Source organism: Melozone crissalis, unplaced genomic scaffold (assembly GCF_028551555.1).
Source record: "Melozone crissalis strain CALT ecotype California unplaced genomic scaffold, PUWL_Pcris_2 ptg000017l_1, whole genome shotgun sequence".
Lineage (NCBI taxonomy): Eukaryota > Metazoa > Chordata > Aves > Passeriformes > Passerellidae > Melozone > Melozone crissalis.
In genome coordinates, this window is record NW_026535795.1 from 11,417,734 (window position 1) to 11,442,073 (window position 24,340).

The window sequence follows — 24,340 nt, forward strand, 5'->3', positions numbered from 1 at the left end:
CTCAGTCATGTGAGGAGCAGCTGGAATTGTTTAACGTGGAGAAGAGGAGGTTCAGGGGGAACCTTCTCATTCTCCACAACTCTCTGACAGGAGGGTGCAGCCAGGTGGGGTCAGGCTCTGCTCCCACAAGGGACAGGACAAGAGAAAACAGCCTCAAGCTGTGCCAGGGGAGGTTCAGGTTGGACATCAGGAGGAATTTCTTCACAGAAAGGGCGGTCAGGCATTGAAGGGGCTGCCCACAGAGGTGGTGGAGTCACCATCCCTGGAGGTGTTCAGGAAATGACTGCAGATGGCACTCAGCGCTCTGGGCTGGTTGGTAAGGTGGTGAGTGGTGAAAGGTTGGACTCGATGGTCTTGGAGGTCTTTTCCAACCTTAACGATTCTGTGATCTGTAAATCCTCTACTCTGCAGCAGGATCTGCTTGTCTGTGCTAGCAAAGCCTCACTAAATCAAAACTCCTTTTTTCTGGACTTCACTGCACAGCCAGCCCAGCAGCACAGCTGGATTACGAATGTGAGAAGTGTGTTAAACCCAGAAACTGAGCAAATACCTCCACAAGCATTAAAGACAAGGCAGGCACTCCTAGAATCATTACCAGCAGGCCTTGTTCATCATGGAAGAGGGGGTAGGATGGAGAGCTGGGGCCTCCTCCACCCTCGTGTGGGGATGTTCAGTCTCCAGCTCCACATCCCGCTGTGCTGCAGCACTGCAAAGGCATCTGAAGTGATGCTGAGAGGGTAATAACCCCGACAGTGCCTGCAGCAATCCTTTCTGGAGGTTAACAGCGGGAGGCAAGGAGGCTGAAGCATTCATGAAAGCAGAGTGCGAAAAGCAGAATCAACAGCTAAGTTGGCCTTTTAGTCAGCGCCTGCTTTCGGCAGCTCCGCTATCAGAGGAGAATGAGAGAGGAGTGAGGGAGGAAGGAGAGGAGGGAAGCGTGAAGAGAAAAGACAAAACACCCACCTGACAGGTGCTCCCCGGGACTGAGCAGGTTTCAGCATGACAGTGATGGTGGTGTCAGTCTCGTTGAGGGGAGAGTCTGTGTCGTACTCCGGCATGGACGGAGCTGCAGCAGAACAAAGAACAACTTCATCAGGCACCAGCCCTTGGTAGGGATTGCAACTGAATGGTTTATATAAATGTTATATTAATATTTGCCAAATGAAATATCAAAATACTTCCCAGTGTTATGACCAGAATGATCAAAACTGCTTTAATATCTGTAAGAGCTGAAATGAGGGATGCGGGACTCCAGGGGCTCTCCAAAATGCAGTTTATGGTACACAAAATGCAGTATATTCCATCCAAGAGGTTTCAGCAGCCCAGGGTGGTGGGTGACAGAGTTGTGCCCACAGCTGTCAGCTCCAGCTGCAGGCAGGCCTGGAGACCCTTTGGTTTGGTTACAATGCATTATAGACTTTTCTTTGCTGATCATCTTAATACAGTAGAACCAATCTATACCTTAACTTTTATCTATAGCCTATCATAACTACTATAATTACCATATTCATGTTACTGCTCTCCAATCACTCAAAGTCAGTACATTACAGTTTAAGCTAGATGTTTTTCAGTTTTCTTGCAGTGGAAAGTTCTGAGACCTTTTTTCTACTTGCCACATTTGCTGACTTGTTTGCCTGTGCTATCTTTGCGCTTGGTAAAAACATCTTGTTTGAGGTGGGTTTATCCTTTGCTCTAAGTCATAAAAACCCCTTCTAATGAACAAGCCCTTAACCTCCTTGGTTATCCAGTAAGACTGGCTCAGCAATTCTTTTCCTCTATATCAAAACTTGCTTCCATCTCTATTCCTTCATCAGACTCTACATTCAAAAATCTTTCTGCTAAGCATAGATATCTGTGAGACTTTCTTGTCAAACTTTTATCCTTCCCAACAAATATTTGTACACTCTTTTTCCATTCCAATTAAATGGGAATTGGACAATCTTCAAGCTGGCTTTGAAAATCCCATTTTGAATTTTTAAGACTTAGTAAGGCCTTGAGGTGAGGAAAGGAAACTGCATAGACACTATAAAAGACCCCAAACTATTAGGATGAGTGAATCAGTGGCAGAGCTAAAAGTATCCCTGAATCCTGAATCTTTTTCCCTGCTCTGGTCAGTGGATTTGCCCTCTCACATCTTAAGAGATTTTAATGCACAGGCTTAAGCTGTGTCCCCTTGATTAGCTGGAGGGTGTGCTAGGTAACACAAAAGATGAAAAGAGAGGAGCACGAATTAGCCAGGTTATTTTTGCACTCAAACCCAGAACATTTTACCCCAGTGCTTAAGTGCTGCTGACTCAACCAGGCAGCTGCAGAGATCCCAGTACCACCCTGGGGCAGTGCCCAGCCAACCCCATCCCTGATGAGTTCCCCCCAGCAATACAGAAACCCACTGAATAAAAACCCACTCAGCCAAACTCTAGCTTCTCCTTCTGCTTAGTCATCTTCTCTTAGGACCATCCCATGAAAGTAGGACATCTTTCCTTAGGAAATATGTTTTACTTATTGCTTCTTTCCCCAGGAGCAGGCATCTGTTTGGGACAAGTTTTACTGCTGAAGACCTGAAGAGATCATGAGGTCAGAGCAGCACCAAATTTGTTCCAAAGATGCAGGTTTTGCTGAAATAACTTTAAAGTATAAAGCAAACAAAAGAATTCACACAGATTCATGCAAGTTCATCTGTAGCTCACAAGGGCAAGCTGCATTGTGGGGGATCCCATATTTAATCCTCTCTTAGTGATTTCCACTATAATCCTGTTTGCAATCAGGATTTTTATCTAAATGCCTGAAAACTGTCAAGAATGGGGGCTGCTATTATCAGCTCAGCTGCTGGCTTCCCTGACAATAAGCTGGGGATGCATTCAGAGTGAATATCAATTGCTTAAGAAGGATTTCTCTGGAATAAGGTGCTCTCCATCAAGGGGAAGCAGTGACTCCTTGAAAGGAGACACATCCCCAGTGGTCTTGCACACCAAAGGTCATTGGAGAGGCTGGAGATCACAGAATGGTTTGAGTTGGAAGGGATGTTAAAGATCATCCATCCCAACCTCTGCCATGGCAGGGACACCTTCCACTGTCACAGGTTCCTCCCAGCCCTGTCCAGCCTGGCCTTGGGCACTGCCAGGGATCCAGGGGCAGCCACAGCTGCTCTGGGCACCCTGTGCCAGGGCCTGCCCACCCTCACAGGGAAGGATTTCTTCCTAACATCCAACTTGCCCTCTGTCAGGTTAAAACCATTCCCTTGTCCTGTCACTCCAGGTCCTTGTCCAAGGTCTCTCTCCAGCCCTCCTGGAGCCCCTTTGGGTACTACTGTACAAAGCTGCGTTAAGGTCACCCCAGAGCCTCCTCCCCTCCAGGGGAGAACCCCCAGCTCTCCCAGCCTGGCTCAGAGCAGAGGGGCTCCAGCTCTCAGAGCATCTCTGTGGCCTCCTCTGTACTCAATCCAACATCTCCATGTCCTTCTGTTGAAGATTGCAATGCAAGATGTTTTCTATTACCATCTGTATGGCAGATTAGCTTTTATCAAGTGGACAGTCTGCCTTATCTCTCTCTTTGAGTGACCACAATCACACCTCCCTGGCGAGGGGACATTGCTGATAACAGCTACTGAATGTCACTGAATGGCTGATAAGAACTACAGCATCCCATTGGGAGATGTGAGCCCAGAGGGAGGAGCCAAGCATTCCTACCCAGATATAATCCAGAGGTTCTGGAACACCAGCACAGCTTCTGCACTGGATTCCCCAGCAGCTGCCTCTCCTCCCACTGGATCTTCAGAGGAAGAATCCATCCTTCTCTACAGGATCCCTGCTCCAACAGAACCACCCCTGACACTGCAGGAGGGCTGAGCCACAATTCCAATGGGACTGCTGCCAACACCCTGACCCACAGGGTGTCAGGCTGGGTTCTGACTCTGGCAGTGTTGTTCTAGTGCACTGCATTGTTTATTTTATCCTTTTATGGTTTTTTCCTTTCCCTATTAAAGAACTGTTATTTCCTGCTCCCATATTTTTGCCTGAGAGCCCCTTAATATAAAATTTATAGCAATTGGGAGGGGTGGGGAGGGTTTACATTCTCCATTTCAGAGGAGGCTCCTGCCTTCCTTAGCAGACTCCTGTCTTTCCAAACCAAGACACCTTCCTGTGCTGAGCACCCCAGAGCTGGATGCAGAGCTCCAGGTGAGGTCTCATGAGGGCAGAGGAGAGGAGGAAAGTCCCCTCCCTTGATCAGCAGGAATTGCTGAGCCCCTGCTCTGGCCAGAGGGGACGATGCCACAGCACGACTTAGTGCACCCATAGAAACAAATACACACACACTCCTACAGCATAGGTGGCTTTCCATGTGAGAAAAAAAAAAAAAACCAGCCTCACAAGGACATTCCTGTCGGGGCAAAAATTCTTTTTGTCTCTAATAACCTCAAGGCTGCTTCTCAGAGCAAATTTAATGGTAATTTTCAAATTATTTGGAAAATGTATCAGAAACTTGAGCATGCAATGAGAGAATCTAATGCCAGAGACTGAGCCAGATATCTGGAATATGGGGGGTAAAAAAGTCAATATACCAAGCTCAGTATGCATATAGTTGGCACTCATGCAGGCTGCTAACACAATTTGGGCACTTAGGGGATGATAAAATACAAAGAAACTGAAAAAGAGGAGAAAAGGCCCCCAAACCATTGCTGTGGTTTTTTATTTCTCTGGTCACAAGGGAATGGAGTGCATGCTGTGCTGTCCCTTCACAGCAGGGCTGCAGAACCCCCAACAGCCCATGGAGCTGTTTGGACACTTAATGGCTTTTACTTCAAGTCGTTCTGGGCTTGAGTGCTAAATGTGAAGGTTCAAACCCTGAGCAGAGGGAGGAGATGTGCTTTGCTTCCTTAAAATTTACCCTGTCACTTACTGCTCACAACTTGCTATTATTAACTGATTTTGAAATAGGGCAGTGGAAAATCTATACTGTAGTGCAATCTTTTCTACAATAACCAGCCATAATTCCAAGCATTACCAGTGTCCTGAATGTTCCAGATGTGTATTTTGACTTTACTGAAAAAAAACCTGTTAAAATAGTCCAAAAAATGACAGCTTTTCTCTGTTAGAAAACCTATTTTAAAAATCTATTTTAGTGCTATCAACTAAATGTTAAATTCCACATTTATCTGTCCAATATCACCACTACAGTCCATTTTTTTATAACTGCCTTGTTTCCCCTATTTTTGTTCACACCTTTTTGCCATTGCCTCCTTATTTTAGTGCCTTTCATATTCTTATGTGCCTCAAGCCCTCTCTCTGCTCTTACCCATTAAAAAACCCAAGGAAAAACAGCTTTCCTCCCTTATTTTTAGGGAGGAAATTATTAATTCCATTACTTCATTACATCCATTTTGGTACATCCTGAAAATAAAAACCACATTACAGAAGGAGTTCTCCCAGCCAGATAATGCTAACAATAATTACTATAAGGGCAGTTCATTTGTGCAGCTAATGATGGTTCTCATTTCAAATGCTCCACAGATATCCAGGGATACTTAGGACACCCACAAATTAACCCCTGTAATTGTAACCCAAATAAACAAAGATCTGTGGCTGTTTCAAAACTCTGCCCTATGAAACTTGGAGAGACATTAAGCTGAGTATTTTAATATATATTTATATTTTTAATATATAAATATGTATCTTTAATATATGTTTAATATCTACATATACTTAATATATTTATAATTTTATGCATCAGCTTTGAGTCTAAAACACAAAGCCCCAGTTTTTTGGGGTGTTTTTTCCTTCTTCTCCAAAGCAGTACCTGAAATCTTGGTTGCAATCCTGGTGGTGATGGGTGGCCCAAAGCCCTTGACTGTGCTGGCTTTGATGGTGAATGAGTAGGTGGTGCCTGGGTACAATCCCACAAAGAGGTGATGGGTTTCGTTGCGCAGCTTGAAGACTTTCCCTCTCTGGCTGGACAGGTCAGCACTGGGATCCAGAGACCCAACGGCCTTGTATGTGATCTGCAAATGAAGAACAAGGACAGGAGGTGATCAGGGGCCTTCTGTACCAGCCTCTCTTTGCTCCCCTGCTCTGGCACCTCTCAAGGCAGAACGCAAACACAAGGAATTATTTCAGGGTTATTTCTGTATCTCCCGTGAGCTGTTTTGTGTTTGGGTGCTGTCAAACCAACATGAGAATTTTTCCAAGGTTTTACTTAGGGAAAAACTAATTTCCTCTCTCAGTTAAACCACAGCACGTGCTGACTTACAACAAAAGATGTAAAGAGTTACTTTATGTTCCCAAGTGTCACTATAGGACATGAAACAACACAACGTGGACACACAGCTCTCTCAAGGCAAAAGAGAATTTTTAATTTCTGACCCAGCATTTATAGATTTCCAAAAGTGACAGTGGATTGGTGTCACAGACACATTTTATGAAAAATCCTTTCCTTAGGATTTTTTCTCCTGAGAAGCTGAGAGGCCTCAGGAATGAAATGCAAACATTGATTATCTGCTGCTGTGGAATGCAACAGGTGCATCTGTGATTGGTCTCATGTTGGATGTTTGTAATTAACAGCCAATCACAGTCCAGCTGTCTTGGACTCTCAGTCAGTCCCAAGATTTTATTATCATTCCATTCTCTCCTTTCCTTGCTAGCCTACTGATGAAATCCTTTATTCTATTCTTTTAGTATAGTTTTAATATAAAATATATATCATAAAATAGTAAATCAGCCTTCTGAAACATGGAGTCAGATCCTCATCTCTTCCCTCTTCTTAGGACCCCTGTGAACACCACCACAGATTGGAAAGTGACAGCGCCACCTTTCCAATGACATTGGACAAACCAACAGTCCATCAAATTTCTCCTCCTCCATGAAAGAATGCAAAACAATAAGTTATTTACATAAATTGTGTGAGAAAGTTCATTACAAGAATGTAAACATCAGAAGGCTTAGAAAAACTTAAAAAACCAGGGTGACATCCAAGCTCAGAACTTCTGTCCTCAAATCAAAGCACACAGCACAGCCAGCAGGATTTTCATATGAGAATCACCCATGCAAGCCCCACAGCTCATGAAAACACTCAGTGCAAACATGGATACATTTCCTTTTGCAAATCAACTCCTCAAAAGGCAGCTGAAAACAGTGGAAGACTTTTACTGGCAGCAAAAGCTTTGGAGGCCTTTTCTTACAGAGAATATGCTGAACTGAAATAATATGTTTAAATGAAATAAATATCACAATATCTTTAGACAAAAGCTCTTCTCTCTGTGGAAACCAGCTTCTGCTGTCCTTTCCCTGCCCTCATTCTGAGCCTCAGAGTGCAGATTTACACATGGTGTAGTCTGGTTTACACCTGGTTGAAGCCAGGAGGGCTTCAGACCTGGAGGTGTAGCAATGTCCCCCCGTTAACAGAGTGACAAAACTGTCCTTTGTCTCCTAAAAAAGGAAAAAAGCCCAGAAGTTTCTCTGCTTGATTAGGTAAAAATACATCTCATAGGATTTGGGGGGAATTCACCTCAAACTTAAGGATAGCCAATTGGACAGGAGCCAAAAAGTCCCACCTGAGCAATTCACTAGAAAAAGAAGAGAAAAAAGAAACTAATGGCTTTTGTGGGGTGTTTTACCAGGGGCAAGAACCTCTTGCACCTGGCTTGGTTTTACTCTCTAAAGAGTTTTGTTATTTTGCCTTTCAATAAAACTTTTTTGTTTCCAACACTGCCACAAAAGCCATCCTTCTAATTTTATGTTTTCTAAGGTAGCTGAGCTATCTTGGGTGTGAAATAGACCTCCAAGAGCTGATGAGACCTGGCTGGAGGAGACCATATACCATGGAGGGATGTCCTGAGTACATCTGGAGTGGTGCCAGCACACCTTGAAACCTGCCTGAGCTCAGCACGCTCACCCATGGCAACCCTCCTGATGTACAGACACTTCAAGGGAAACTCATGACTTATTTACCAGCCAATTCCTTGCCTGAGCTCCAAATTCAATCCCAAGGCAGCTCAATTTCAGCAGAGCTGTCAATATAATGTACCGTGCTCTGCTGCTCTCCTAACCTTTTTTGATATTATGGGATCCTCACTTATTTGTAATGAAACACTATGAATAAATCAATGTATGTTAATACATGATGTCTTCAATTTTTTATTAAGGTCTCCACCAGAATCTAATTCCCAGCCTTTCTGAAAGAGCCTTTGAAAATCTTTAAGTTACTTGGTTTATGACAGGAGGAAAATGTTGCATTTTGAGGAAAAATAAATATCCTCCCTTCAAAAAGGGAGGCTTTAATAATAACAGGATAAATAAGAGACCAAGACTGATGTTACTGACACCAGAGAAGGGTGAGAGGATGTGAATCCTGTTATTTGGACAGAGAAGAACATTTAGACAGAGCTGACATCCAAGATAAGGCAGCGTAACAGAGAAAGGGCATAAATTACACCAGCAACAAGAAAGTACAGAAGCAGAACTCTTAAAGAAATTATAATTAGACAGTTTGCAGGTGATTTCATTAAAAACCAGCTAATTTTTCCAGGAATTACAATCTGGGTTTAAATTTTTATTACATGCCAGACACCTGAGAAAGAGAGACCTTGGAGCACAATGGTTCTTAAAATAAACAAAAAATTAAAAACAAGAGGAAAATCTCAACACCTACTGTTTTTCCCTTAGGGAGTCAAGAACCGACATGTCATGGGACAGTATTCTGAGAGCTCTTATTGCATGAAGGCAAGGGAATTTGTAAGACCATTGGAATTAAATTGGGAAACAAATACTTAAATCAAGAGCCATGACCCTGTCCATGCCATAGCTAAACTCCAGAAAGAAAAATGCATTTAATTTAATGTAATGTAGGAATGAGCCAATGAAATCTTGTATGCTCTGATGGCACATCCAGAGCTAGAATAATAGAAATTCTATAAAACTACATATGGGAATCAGCAAAAGAGGAATTGGGGGAGAAGAGAAGGAACTTCCTACACCTGGGGCACTGAAGAGCACATTCACAGGTTGCCCAGGTCAGGCAGTGGCCTATGCAAAAATCAGTGGTATTTATTTTCAAGCACATTATACTGAAGGTTATAAACACAGTGAAAGATGCACTTGTCCTTGATCTCCATCCATATAAATAAATGTATTTTGCTACCTTCAGCAGTTCTAAAATCATTACAGAAACAGTTATTTTTCCTTATTAAAAAACCCTTATCCCCTTAAGGCAAAAGGAGCTACAAAAGCTTTCTAAAAGAAAAAAAAGTAAAGAAAAAAACCCCAAACAATGCAGTGATTTAAAAACAAACAAACCAACCCAGTCTTTATTTTTCTGTTGACTGTAGCAGAGAATGAGTACAAGGGACCTTAAAACAACCTGGGTCAACTGACAAGTAGCAGAGAAGGAGGCAAGAGCACTTGAGACAATGTCCCCAATTTGATATTGTAGTGTGGGTCAATTTTCAGAGCAACTGCTCACTCAAATCAGACTTCAGGATTTCCCAGGGCTCTTTTCAGGATATATCAACTCCAGCAGAGAGATTTGTGGCACAGCCAAATGCAAGTTTACCTTTTCTGCAGCAGAGTCTCTCCCAGTAGACACAGATCTAGTTAAACCAGGTGGTGTGGGGACATTCAGAGCCACCCTTCTCCCCAAAATTGAACATTTGACTTGAACACATTAACAGTACCTGGATGCAGCACAGAGAATAGAAGCATAGAGCAAAGCTTTGCATGTGCCCAGGGTCACCTGTAGCTATGATATTTTCTGAAAAATCTCTTTGCCAGGATTTTTCTCCTGAGAAGCTGAGAGGCCTCAGGAACAAAATGTAAATAATAACTATCTGCTGCTGTGGAATGCAACAGGTGCATCTGGGATTGGTCCATGTTGGTTGTTTCTAGTTAATGGCCAATCACAGTCAGCTGTCTCAGACTCTCTGAGAGTCAGGAACTTTTGTTATCATTCTATTCTTTTTCCTTTACTTGCAAGCCTTCTGATGAAATTCTTTCTTCTATTCTATTAGTATAGTTCTACCATATCATTTTAATATAGTATATATCATAAAATAATAAACCAACTTTCTGAAGCAAAGTCAGGTCCTCATCTCTTCCCTCTTCCTGGGACCCCTGTAAACACCACCACAGTCACCCAGTCCAGCAGCAGAAATATTTAGGGGCTGATCAATGCAAATGGTGCAGAAACAGCAACCAAATCCTGCTCTCATCAGGGTTGAGCTCTTCTCTGCTTCCCTCCAGGAGGGCTTTGAGTGACTGGAGTGGGCAGGAAAGAGCACAGAGCCCCTGCCAAGACAGCTCCTGGGCTAAAGGGCACACAGACCCCACAAGGAGGGCCCTTGGGCTAAAGGTAACCGTTCCAGATTGCAGTGCAAGATGTTTTCCATTACCATCTGTATGGCTGATTAGCTTTTGTCAAGTGGGCAGTTTGCCTGATCTCTCTTTGAGTGACCACAATCACTCCTCCCTCGGGAGGAGACGTCTGCTGATAACAGCTATTGAATGTCCCTGCATGGCTGATAAGAACTACAGCATCCCATTGGGAGTTGTGAGCCCAGAGGGAGGAGCCAAGCATTCCTACCCAGATACAATCTGGAGATTCTGGAACAGAATGGCTTCTCCATGGGATTTCTCAGAGGAACAGCAGCTGCCTCTTCTCCCACTGGATCTTCAGAGGAAGAGGCTGCACCTTTCTACAGGATCCCTGCTCCAACAGAACCACCCCTGACACTGCAGGAGGGCTGAGCCACAATTCCAATGGGACTGCTGCCAACACCCTGACCCACAGGGTGTCAGGCTGGGTTCTGACTCTGGCAGTGTAGTTTTAATTAAAAGCATTGTTTATTTTATCTTTTTATTTTCTTCCCTAGTAAAGAACTGTTATTTCCCGCTCCCATATTTTTTGTTGCCCGAGAGCACCTTAATTTAAAATTTATAGCAATTCAGAGGGAGGGGGTTAATTTTCTCCATTTCAGGGGAGGCTCCTGCCTTCCTTAGCAGACACCTGTCTTTCCAAACCAAGACAGTCACACACAGCCCCTGCCAGCAGAGCCCCTGGCTGTGTGCCCACCTCTGGGAGGACTCTCCTCCCCACCACAAGCACCTGATGTTCTCCAGGCTGCCATTTATAAAACCAGGGCTTCTACACTCTACACAAACATTTGTGTGGCTGAGAAGTCTGTGGATTTCTGAAATTGCTGAGTGCTGCTGCTGCTTAAGCAGCCAAACCCCAGGTGAAGCAGAGGAAGCAGCCCTGGAAACAGAGCTGTCCACTTGGAAAAGAAGGCAGATTTTCCAGCTCAGCAAAAAACAATCAACCAAACAATCATTTTTCTCTTCCAAGTGAGCTACCTGCTATTTTTCAGCTCTGAGTGTTTTCTCTTCCAAGCGAGCTACCTGCTATTTTTTAAGCTCTGAGTGCTGCCCTGAGTGTGGATCAACAGCTGAGAGCTCTGTCTCAGCCTCATTCCTCTCTGGAGCTGCAGGCACAGCGACAGCAGCTGCCACTCCAGCTGCAGCCACAGCTGGAACTGCCAGCAGCGTGTCCTGGGGCTGGCCTGGCACACAGCCCTGCTCTGCCACCTTCCTCCAGCCAGCAGTAGCTACAGGACACTGGGATTTCCCCTCTGGAATAACCCAGAAGTGCCACACTCCTGGGTTTGTGTGTACCCATGTGTGAGAGAATGTCTCCTACAAAAACCAATGTATCACTTCTCTGTTCATTTCCATGTGTGCTCCACCAAATTATAACCAGGTAAAAGGAATGCACCAAGGAGTTTCCAGTCTATTAAACTGATTTAAACTCAATTTTCTGAAGTAAGAGGAATTGCAGGGAATCAGACAGTGAAAAATTTTCAAAAATATCCTGAGGCTGGCATGGCACACAGCCCTGCTCTGCCACCCTCCTGCCAGCCAGCAGCAGCTCCATGGGCTGGGCACTGAGATTTCCAATCTGGAGCAGCCCAAATCTGCACTCTTGAGGCTCAGAATGAGGGCAGGGAAAGGACAGCAGAAGTGAAGTGCCACACTCCTGGGTTTGTGTGCACCCAGGGCCCTGGGTGGGAGGATTTCTCCTACAAAAAAAAAAAAAAAAAAAAAAAAAAAAAAAAAAAAAAATCAACGTATCCCTTCTCTGTTCATTTCCATGTGTCCTCCACCAAATTATAGCTGGGTAAAAGGCAGGAACCAAGGAGTTTCCAGTCTTCTCCACTGATTTAAACTCAATTTTCTTAAGTAAGAGAAATTGCAGAAAATCTGAGTGAAAAACTTCTGAAAAACCATGGAAATTTCCGACTCTGAAGTAATTTATAAAAGCACAAAAACATGTCTGGAGAAGAAATATGGCACTTCTCTGGAACAAGAAGGATGCTGGAAAAACACCTGTCTTGTGGTTTGTATGCTGAATATTTATCTTAATTTCTTGTTCCAAGCGTCAAAGCATTTCATTACAAAACAAACAAGAGATTCTAATCTAAAAAAATAAGATGACTCAATCACTTGAAAGCAGCTGTTCTAAATTATTTTAAATAATCTATTTTAAAGACAAACCAAGCCATCTAATACTTCTGTATTCTCAAAAAAAAAGAAGAAACATTATTAATTTAAAAGTTTAAAAGCACAGACAGAAAACAAACAGAAAAATATCCAAAAATATATTTTCAAATATAATTCTGATTGGAAATATTGAAAATATTTGTTTTCATTTGTATGCAGAATGAATGAAAGTACAAATATGAGGAAATTTCTCATAAGACTGAAAGTCTATGGTTTTTAACCACCTTCCTGATCTCCCTGCAGGCCAGGCACTGTCCTAAGTGGAAAGTTAAATTTGACTTGTTCTTTGCTCTGCAAACTGGAATGTCTGTCCAGGGTTTCCATAAAGAATGAAGAGTTTACACATCAGCTCCAGGGGAACTTGATGGTCCCAAGGAAAATTTTAGTGGCCAGCACTGCTGTGGATCTAAACACAGCAAAATCAGGCAAAGAAATACACATTAATAAATGCTAAATCTCCTTGGAACCTCCTTCACTGAGTTAATTAAATGCTTCTCATACTGAAGCAATAAAAGCAGTAAATTAAAAAAAAAATCAAAAAGGCAAGTGGTGAAGGAATTCAGAAGAATAAAGAACAGCAATTTTCCCAACAGCACAAGAGGGGCAGAGCTCTGAACCTGGGGTTCTCCCAGCTGGGCAGGAGGGATGGATTCAGGAGGATGCTCAGATGCTGAAATACCTGGTCAGCTGTGTGTAAAATTTGGTTACATTCTTTGTAAAATGTAAAACAGGCCAACAGTACAAGTTTGAGTCTACTGGAAACTATCAAAAAAGGCTTTATAGTTTAATGGCCAGGTGTTCAGTGGTGTATAATTGCTGTGATAGATTGGAGAATAAAATAAGAAAAGATCAGCATAAAGGAGTAGGCTGGTGAACAAATTCACTCCTGGTTGTTTTTTAAGCAACCAGTGCACTCTAGTCCCCATTAACCCGGGCCACCCCCTCTTATTCCATCTTTCTCTCGGTTTTTATCCACTTAAAAGCTCTGAATATTAACTCTTTTAAATCACTGAGCTATGGTAACAACCCCGGAGATGTAGATGTAATATTGAGAGCACAAGAACAGCTCTTCTCTCCTTCCCAGAGCCCAATTTAACACAATTTTCTGGGGAGATGTGAACACTTTGCTAACTGTCATCATCTGTGCTGCAGAACTTCTTTTACAAGGACATAAAACTTTCATGAGGAAGGGAGAAATGATAGCAGAGGTATTAACTAAACTAGGAAGCACAAGTTTATTTCCCACTGCAAGAGAGAAAACACATATTTTAAAAAATAACAAAAATAACCTGCTTGGATTTTTCAAAACTCCAGTGGTGAACAAGCAAGTGCACAAGTCTGGAGAATTTTACTCCTTCTTTGAATGGTGGAGGAAGAAATTGCTTTGTCCTCTGCTTTCTAAATTAGAAATGACAGCAAGAGTTGAAAATTAGAAGCTAAAAAAAAATCCCTATAGAAAAAAAAAGGGTACCTATTGTTCAAAATGTGGTAATTAAACAGGGAAATAGTCCATCAGGAGATGTGATGAATTAACTTTGGGTTTAGAAGTTCCTTTGGAAGAACCTATAATGGCACAAGCACAAGGCCCTAAGCTTGATACAGGAACAAATTGTGATAAAGATCTCATCACTCCACTGTAATGGCCCTTTTTGCCCCACACTACTGAAATCCTCAGGGAACCCAGGATGGCTGTTCAGACTCTCTTTAATCCTGTTAAATAAATAAATTACAAGGCAGAATATTCTGCTCAAATCACAGCTGATAGATCCATTTAGCCTGCCCATACATTTGGTACATATGAGTAAGATTTTACCCTGATGAATAACAGAGTTGTCAGGATTTTGTGTGTTCATAACCTTAAAACTGAGGGCAGAACACTCCAATGTCTCAGGATTGAGAGCTTGCCTGTCAAGGGGAAAAAAAATATGTTCATATGTTTCTTCCACAGCAATTGATCCTGGTATGCAGACCACTTTATCTTATATCTTTTGTCATACAGAATTAATCAGCCCCAGTGAGCAGAATTTTGCTCTCTACAGCCATATCCACCATTAAACATTAGGACTTTAAGCTTCCCCTCTGATTTTAGCAATTGTAGCCTGTTTCAATGCAAATGGTAAGTGCTGCTGTTAAATCACACACTACTTTGTGGGTACATTATACAACCTTATATCTATTTTCCATTTTAGTGACATCCTACATAGCAGTTTAGGGAAGGCATTTGAAGCCTATAAATCCATTGCATTATTCCCCTACATTCCCAGTGATGTTTGATGTGCCTGTCCTTATAAAACAGCCCCTTCTGCAACCTCTCCCATCTGGGGATGATTTGGAGCTGACAGGTAGCTGCACTAGCTCTCTCTATAGATAAAAGAGGTTTTTTCCTTCCCTTTTTCACTCAGCAAGGCCTCAAGACTAAAACAATCTCTTGCTATGGACAAGAGGGGAGGCAGGACAAGGAATATGACACAGCCACTCCATGCATGAGTGTGCCAAGGTCAGGAGCAGGGTCTGCAGGGACACCCTCACTGCTCTCTGTCCCTTTACTGAGACAGAAAAAAAGGCAGATTTCCCTGACTTCTTGCTGCTTTTTGAACTCACTCCTGCCTTGTGAAGCAAGACCTGGCATCAAGACCATTTTTATCCCTCAGTTCTTATCATACTGAGCAGCACACAGGGCACAAGGAGGTGGACTGCCCTGGGAATAAGGATCCCAGAGACTGTCACAGATGTCAGCTCCTCCAGCACTGCTCAGCAAGCAGGAGGCAGCCTGTCCATCCAGCCAGAAAATCCCATTGTCTGCAGCTCCTTCCCACACCAGGGCTGGGCTCAGTTTCCCCTGCCCCGTGGGACTGTGTCCTGTCCCAGTGCTGACTGCCCTGCTCAGCTGATAGAAAAGCCTGGGACCAAACCCACTGGAACAGCAAAGCTGCTGCCATCCCAGAACATTAAAGCTGCAAAACCAGCCCCAGCTCTAATTCCTTTCTTATATTAAAGTGGAGAGGGACTTTTCATAAGGGCATGCAGTGAGAGGACAGGTGTTTGATATTGTGAAGATATCCTTCATATAAGGGTGGAGAGGCACTAGCACAGGTTGCCCAGAGAGTTTGTGGACACACCATCCCTGGATGTGCATAAATCCAAAGTTGGACAGGGTTTGGAGCAACCTGGGCTAGTGGAAGGTGTCCTGCCTATGGCAGAGGGTAGAATGAGATGAGCTTTAAGGTTCCTTCCAACCCAAACTGTTCTGGGGTTCTTTAATTCTCATTTTGAGAATTTCTTAGGTCCCAATTGCATAATCCTCTCTGGAGCTGGAGTCACTTCTATTTACCCAGATGACACCCAGGCAGGCAGGCTCAGCTGTGAATGAGCCTGACTTAGTGGTGGTTAAATCCTCCTTAGAGCAGCTTTAGGAATGCTCAGTGTTCAGCTGCCAGAGCCAGCACCAGCGCAGTCCCAGCCCACACAGAGCAGCTCTATCAGTGCCAGGCTGTGCCCCTGCCCAGCACCTGCAGCCACCAGGAGCTTTCCCCTGTGCCACTTGCTTCGAATTCACAACAGGGCTGGCACAACACTTCACAAATATGATGGAGAATTTTGTCACGGGCAAAGTGTGATTTTTCCAGGGCTGGAAAACATTCTGCAATTCATAAGCATGCAGAGATAAGGGAGTCAGGTATCAGCAGAGAGCTGGATGTGTTTCACAGGGTTCAGCACCGCAGATGGAGGGGAGGGGAAAACAACTGCAAGGCTTCATGATTGAAAACACCTCAGGAAACAATAGGCTATTTAGTTTTAAATCTTGCCTTACATATTCTACTCCATGCTCTAATAAAGCCTACAGGAAAACTTCATTTTTCCCCGTATCCCAAAAATAAACACAAATCAACTGATGCATTCAAGTCTGACAGAAATATCCTTGAACTCAAAGTTATACAAACATAACCATTCATTTCCCTAGTTGCTGCCTCAGGGAAGCAGTGTTCCTCCAGCCAGGTGTTAAGATGCCACGTGCAATGTGAGTTAACCACGAAAAGGACTTTATTCACAGTATGGTTTGGCTTACACATCATCTTGTTCCAAATCCACTGCAATGGGCAGGGGCACCTTCCACTAGACCAGGATTTTATGATGGAAAAAAACCAGCTGTAGCTCAGGGTATCTGCTGGAAATGTTTTATTTTTGAATTCAGCATGTGCAGAGGGTGAAGTGAAAGACCTGAAGACATTCTACAGAACATCTCACTCACCATCACTTTGAGCAGAAACCTTCCCGAAATTTCATAAGGCTTCTCCACAGTTCTTGCCACATGTAATTTATTCTCATGTGGTCAGCACTGACTTTCCAAACCACATCATTCTGAACATGAGTTCATATTGTTCATAAGATACCCAACATCAAAAGCAGCTTCAGATTTCAAGGGGAAGAACAGCAAGGAACAGCCATTCCCAACCACAGCCTTCCCTTCCTGCTTGTTTGATATTTGAAAGATTCATAAGATGCTTTTACAATTATATATTTCTTACACAGATCACCCCAGCATCACCAGGGGCTCCTCCCCAGTCCCTGCTCACCAGGCTGAGCCACAAAGAGCAGCAGGGCTCAAGCTGGGTAAGGACAATTAGCACTTCTGAATTCAAACCTGGCAAGCCAACACCTCCGACACCTTCCCCAGCCTGAAACTCATGGAGAATGAAAATCTGCTCTTTTCTCCCTCTTGCTTGGGGTCACTCCCAGAGCCACACTGCCCCAGTAAAACACCACTGCATGGGCACCTGATGCAATAGAGCAGTGAATTACAGAATCACAGAATAATGAGGTTGGAAGAGACCTCTAAGTTCATCAAGTCCAACCTGTGCCCTAACACCTCAACTAGACCATAGCACCAAGTGCCATGTCCAGTCTTTTTTTAAACACATCCAGAGATGGTGATTCTACCACCTCCCTGGGAAGAGCATTCCAGTACTTTGTTATTCTTACAGACTCTTACAGAGTCATTGCCTGCTGAACCCAAGAGCAAAAAGCAGGTACAGGTCTATGGGACAAGCCCAGGCTTTGGTTATCCTGCTTTTTCTGCAGAAATCCTCACTTTCAGGCATTAATCCTACTTTTAATCTTGGCAAACAGCAATTTCAGCAGACGATTAAAGATCATTTGCTTTCCAAAGGTGAAATATAATTGTGGCTTTTTATCATTTTAAGCAGCTACAGAGATTCTCCTCCTGCAACAGAGATTCCACTCCAGGCTCCCAGCACATGGCACAGTCCCCATCCCTGTTTACAGCATGGCTGGTAGCACTTGCCACTTCCAGCTCTGAGGCTGGTATCAAGCAGAGTGTAAATCACAAACAGCCAGGGCCCAGAATGGGGGCCCTACATTTGATTTCAAGTTCAAAGCTGACAGTGTCACAGTTGAGGACTCAGATCTGTGTTTTGCATCAAAGCATGCTAATATTTTGTCTAGCTCACCTCCATCTTCACATTGCAGCACAAGCCTCACTTGGGTGTGAAAGATAAGGCATGAAGAACATAAGGAATCCCTTCTTTTCCACGTGCATTATCAGAGCTGTTTGTTTACTTGAAGAGAGCAGGAGAGAAGCATGATTCTTCAACAACACCCCATGGGCTGTTAAATGTAAGGAATGTAATAGCAGAGACTCAATTTAAAGAATCACAAGTGGTTTGGGTTGTGAGGGACATTGAAGTTAATCCAGTTCAACCTTGCCATGGCAGGGACACCTTCCACCATCCCAGGCTGCTCCAAGCCCTGTCCAGCCTGGCCTTGGGCACTGCCAGGGATCCAGGGGCAGCCACAGATTCTCTCAGTGACCAACTTCAGTGCTGCATCACCCTCTTAGTAAAGAATTTACTCCTAATATCTAATCTAAATCTCTGCCCTCTTTCAGTTTAAAACCATTTTCCCTTGTCCTGTCACTCTGTGCCTTGACAAAGCCTCTCTATAGGCCTTTAGGTAGAGGAAAGTGCTCTAAGGTCTCCTCAGAGCCTTTTCTCCTCCAGGCTGAGCCCTGGAGGGGGCTTTGGGGTCCTTTCCAACCCAAACCATCCCAGGATTCTCTGAACATTCCTGCCCCTGTCACAGACTGATTAACACAGGAGCACAAGTAGCATGGAGTGGGCAAGTCACAGCTTTAACCCCAAGCCATGTGGGAAGCCTTATAAAAGTCGCAATATTCCTAAGACACAAGAAGCATAAGAAGCCTGGCTGCACACCTGGACACATCTGCAAGGGATGAAGGGCAGGAGGAGCACTCAGCACAGGAACACCAAGCCAATACTATGAGACCTCAAACACATTTAACCTCCTCTCCTGCCAAGGGGATCTGAAGTGTATCTCTACATTCTTATCTCTAAAGCAGAGGATCAGTGAATCAAGCCCAGAGCTCTGTTCCTATTCCAACATCAACCTGGGATCACTCACACAAAATAAATTAAAAATTCTTCTGCAATGAAAGAATCACAGAGCACGAAGAATGAAAACTCCCTTGTAAATAAGTTCTGAAACCTACTAAAAGAGAATTTACTTTTCTATGTTGATTTTCCTCCTTTCATTTTGGCTTCTATCTTAAAAATTTCAGACTTAGAGCAGAAATTTCAGCAACTCAAACCCCAAATATCCATGAATAATAAATAAGAATGGTCATACTTTGCTAACCACAAAATGCCTGTACCTCACCATGCTTTTTACACACTGAGTTTGCTATACCAGAGAAACAAAGCATCACAAGAGCAGGCACAACCATTTTTTGACATTGTATGTTAAAACAATGACGCTGACAGCACTTTTTACAGTTGTCTCTCAAGCTACACCATCAAGTTTTCTCAACTTTTGATTGTTTTTTTCACCAGAAAGAAAAAAACCCCACCAACCTGTATGGAGAAAGTGTGGGATGAAAATAGGCTATGCAATTTTCCAACCCATTTTCCAAATTTTTTAATATCTTCCCCCTTCCTGTCCAGCATAATTGCCAACAAATAGTTTGGCCATTTGCAAAGATTTTGAAAACTGCTTCAAGACTAAATCAGTCCCGCAAAACAGAATGGAAGCCAAACCATCTCCCCCATTAATACACACCTGCCATAAATAAGAGGGCAAGAAATTCCTCCTGAAGCCAATGTAAAAACCTTGTTTTAATTCCCTAAGTAATAGCAAATAAATCCACCTGAACTGCTTCATCCAGCAGGAAAAAAAAAAAAAAACAACAAAAAACAAATTGCTTCTGCAACACTCTAGCAGAAATATGGTCAGCTTTGAGCTAGATAACAGTGAAGAAAATAAATGTTTATATGCAAAATGTTTACTAGGAATTTAGTGCTTAAGAAGTTATCTTGTATTAGTATTTATAGCAAGATGGAACACGTTTTCCTGAGTAGCTCTGCAAAGGTGGCCAAGGTTGAGGTTCTCATGAATATTGCTCAGGCTGTGATGGAGCCGGGCTTTGCAGAGCTCTCTGCTGGGCCCATCTTGCTGTGCCAGTGGGATAAAAGGGGCAGGATCCAGGCCCAGCCATAGGGTGGATCTGGGGAAATGGAGAAGGGGGATGGAGCTCCCCAAACCCCATCTCAGAGCAGCACAGAAGCTGAGCCTGAGAGGTAAAAAACCAACCGTCCCAATCCCAAAAATCTCTTCTGAATCTTCTATTGAAGAAAAAGGTGAACCTTGGATGGGGAACAATGTGCTCTGACTCCACGATTCAGCAGGCTGAACAATTGCTTTATTAAAACTATACTATATTACGGTAAGGCTGTATCCTAACTGTACTAAAGAAAAACCTGTGACTGTCTGAGAAAGCCAGGACACAGCTTTGACCCAACTGGCCAAGGAAACCAAACAACCCTCAGCAGAATCCAATTGACAAATCACCTCAGGTAAAAAATCTCCATAACACATTCCACATGTGCCAAACAACAGGAGCAGCAAGTAGAGATAAGAATTGTTTTCTCTTCTTCTCTATGTGCTGCTCCAGGAAAAATGCTGGGAGAGAGAATTATGCCTCTCTCTGTTGAGAGAATGTGAATGCCACACCTTCTACATCTCAACATCCTGCACCAGCTAAAACTTAAAGAATTCATTCTACATTTTTGCTGTCATCTTATCAAAGGGGTTCCATACTGCTGTCTCATTATCACAAGAGTTTCATACCCGCTTGGTGTTTCTCATGGGCATTTCCTCAGAGCACTGACTCTTTCTTCTTCACAAAGCAGCCACTGACTCCAGTTCCCCTCTCACCCAGCCACCCCACTCTTTTATAGCATCTTCTTCTCATTGCTTACAGCTGCGTCCTGTTAAAATCAGGCCTGTTCCTAGTCTTTGATAATTGGCCCATACTTTCTACACTATCTTTGTTTTCTTATATTCTATCCCCCTAAACATTTTCATTCAAAAAAGCCATTTAACACCCCTAAACTCCTGAATTCCTCCCATAACATCCTCCCTTCTTCCCATCCTTGCTGGAAAGTTCCTGGTCCCTCCCTCTCCCAAGGGCACATGGCTTGACACTGACATTTTGCTTTCCCCTCTAATAAAAACACATCATCAGAAAGAACAAATCCGGTGCCCAGCATTACAGAGCCTTTAAAAGACTTCCCAGTGCTCACATCCAGAGGCTTTTCATTTGTGCACTGGCTGTTTGCAACTTCTGCTGAATAAACTCACTGCCGCTCGTTCCCTCTTGAATAAATCCTGGACCTGATTTTCTAATATCCTGGGGATAATCCAAAGCCAGAAGACATCTGGAAATCCTCCATCACCTTGGAAAAACAACATCCTTTGTTCCTCAGGATAGAACTGCTTTGGAGTAAATACATGGGATATAGCTTTTGCAGACACATTAGGTACTACATGAATAAAATCCCATTACTATTGTGGAAGAGGTTGTCTCCAATCAGGTTTGCTGCAGTAAGTTTCCTGCCTTATTTACCTGAACTATATTTTCCCATAAGCCAGAGGCTGTAAAATCCACAGTTTATAAAGCAAGCTAAAAAATCCCAACCAAAACAAATGTTTCTTTCTTTCTTTTTTTTTTTTTTTAAGTGACTTCCCACACAAAGGTTTCTCTGAACTATCCATTAGCTCCAAGTGAGCTGTGTCTCACTGAACAGCTAAATACTCTTTCTAGAGGGAGAAAACACACAGCAAGTGCAGAAAACGTGTTCCAAAGTCAGGAGCTGAGGAAATGCTCCTCCCCAAATCATCACAGTGCTCCAGGATCACTGGGGGCATCTGACCTGGGCCCAGGAGGGGACACACAGGGTTGTTCAAAGGATAAGACTTAAAAATCCAGTGCCTACCAACCTCTTGCCCACTAAAAAAAAGCTGGAGGAGGAAAAAAATACTAAATATACCAGCTCTGTGTGTGCTGTTCTGTATAAATATCTCTTCATTTCCTAAAGTCCCTCTGTCTTCAAATAAAACTGCTGGTCCACAGGGTGTCCAAATGAGCAACCCCAGGACCCACATCAGAGAAGCCTCACACAGAACTCAGGGCAGAGGTTGATTCATTTTGTTCACACAAGGACAAACTAAAGCTAGTTCCAGACCTTTCTCCTCATGCTACATTGATTTTTTTGTATTTTGCTCAATTTGAGAAAACATGGGCATTCACTCAAACACTGACTAGCACAAAAATAACTGTATTATGTGCATTATGGCCCATTTTACATTGTAAGGTTTATTTCAGCTCTGTTATTTTGTTTTCTGAAGGCACAGTGTGGAGACCTTGTGAATGAAAAGTGAACTGTTAAGATCTTTAGATACCTCTCAGCTCCAGGTCTGGTTTTATGGTGCTGTAATCAACTTCCAATCCACACAAAAACATTGCAATCACACTTTAAAAGTGTTTTGCAAAACTCTTGGCATAACGCACTTGCTGTTCTTCATTACATTTGCCTGCTCTTGAGTTCCAAACAGAAGTGAAAAAAAGATACTTTTCTGTTCCCTTTTTTAATAGTCTATTGAATTTTCTTACTACTTCATGTGTAGTAATATTGTCAGCCATTAATTTTGTTTATTGGCTAATCCATTAGATTGGTTCAACTCCTTTTGTTTTGTTCCCCACATTAACAGCAATATTCTGAGCACTCTTCACTCCACCCTAGGGACACTCCAAAGATATTTTCAATTGTTTTAGGTGGCATTAAAAGTCTTCCCCGCTCTGAGTCTCAAAGAACAAATTTTAATCCAATTTATTTTTCCAACTCCCATTTTAGGGTGATCTCCCTCTGCTGCTTCTTCCCTTTTGCTAATAGGATGAAAAATCAGAGGATCCTGGCTAGTTCCACCTCTCTTTTATAAATAAGGAGAAAAACCTCCATAAGGAATGCACTTCAACTCTTTAGAGACTCTTTTGGGGTCTTACCCTGGTGTCTCCTTATCACAAAAGTTCCATACCTCCTTGGTATTTCTCGTGGTCAGCTCCTCAGAGCACTGACTCTTTCCTCTTCACAAAGCAGCCAACTGACTCCAACTCCCTTCTCACCCAGCCACCCCGCTCTTTTATAGCATCTGCTTCTCATTGCTCACAGCTGTGGCCTGTTAAAGTCAGGCCTGTCCCTAACCTTTGCTAACTGGCCCAGCTGCAAATCCTTGGGGTAAGATTGCTTTCTACACTATCTTTATTTTCTTATATTCTATCCCCCTACACTCCCCCTTAGCAAGGGAGTCCCCAGGAGCACACATGGATTCTGCTCTGGGTCTGTCCTGCTTGGTGCAGTGTTGTCAAGTTTTATCTTCATTTTTTTCCTTTCTTTCCCAGGGGTTTTTCCAGCTTCTAGCTGCTTCCATTACCTCTCTTTCTTCAGGGAGGTCCCCACCCTGATAGGTGTCCTCCTTACACGGGATCACCACTTAACGGAGTCTTGCCTTCCTTTTTGCCAAGGTCAGGATTAAATCATGAGTCAGTATTTCTTGTTCAGACTCAGATTTAAGTGCTGTAGAGCTCACAGTTTGTGAGACTGTAGCATAGACAAGAACTAATAAATATCTAACAAGCTAAAAATGGAGCCCTATCTCTCTTCCTACAAGGCCTTTTAACAATAAACTGTGCAATTAAGAAATGGCACCTAAATTATTTTTACTTTTAAGCCAATAACCAATCACCCCGTGACCCACAAAGGGGACTTTATATGCAATTACACAAAACCACCCAAACCCATGGAGAAGAAGGTGAAGAAGAAGAAGATAAAGAAGAAGGACCAGCCTCTGTCCTAAAACCTCCATCTTGCTTTATACATATTACCATATTCTAAACCCTTAAACCTTAATTTTTTCACCATGTGATATCACACGCTTCTGTTCAAACTCCACGCCTATAATATCACAATATCAAAGCTAAATCTATCATCTACCATTCCATTTTGGAAGCTTCTCCATGGCCTCAGGTCAAATGCAGTGTTCTCTTGGGGGTCAGAGCCTGTCAGCACAGAGTCAGAAATTCTCAGTAACCAGGGTTCCAACACAGTGTTCTGAATTCCTTGATTTCCCCAGAACTCCAGAAGGGTTTGGGGAGGGCAGAAGGGGAAGGAAGCAGCTTGGCTCCTCAGTGCCACTGTCACCCTGTGCCAGGGATGCGACAGTGCCAACACCTCTGCTGGGCACAGAGCTGGGGCACGGGCAGAGCTGCAGTGCCTTGATGAGCAGCCAGAGGAAACCCCGAGTTTTTAATGTGTTCTGGTGAGGAGGTGACCAAGGTTAATTGCTGCAGATGCAGACTTGGGCTTCCCATGCTGGGATAAAACTCAGCCTGAATGGCTCAGGCACTTTTCAAAGTGTACTTCATCAGGTTT

At 43.3% G+C, this 24,340-nt stretch overlaps 1 protein-coding gene across 6 annotated transcripts in view; it reads right to left on the reverse strand.

The window, feature by feature from the left end:
- PTPRT (protein tyrosine phosphatase receptor type T) overlaps positions 1–24,340 on the reverse strand; it is a 477,440-nt gene that overhangs the window by 117,978 nt on the left and 335,122 nt on the right. For all 6 annotated transcript variants that reach the window (XM_054274915.1, XM_054274912.1, XM_054274914.1 and 3 more), the window contains exons 10-11: positions 5,794–5,995; positions 964–1,066 (exon numbers count right to left, since the gene is read on the reverse strand). In XM_054274915.1, the coding sequence (XP_054130890.1) occupies positions 964–1,066; positions 5,794–5,995 (305 nt within the window). The remainder of the gene's footprint in view (positions 1–963; positions 1,067–5,793; positions 5,996–24,340) is intronic.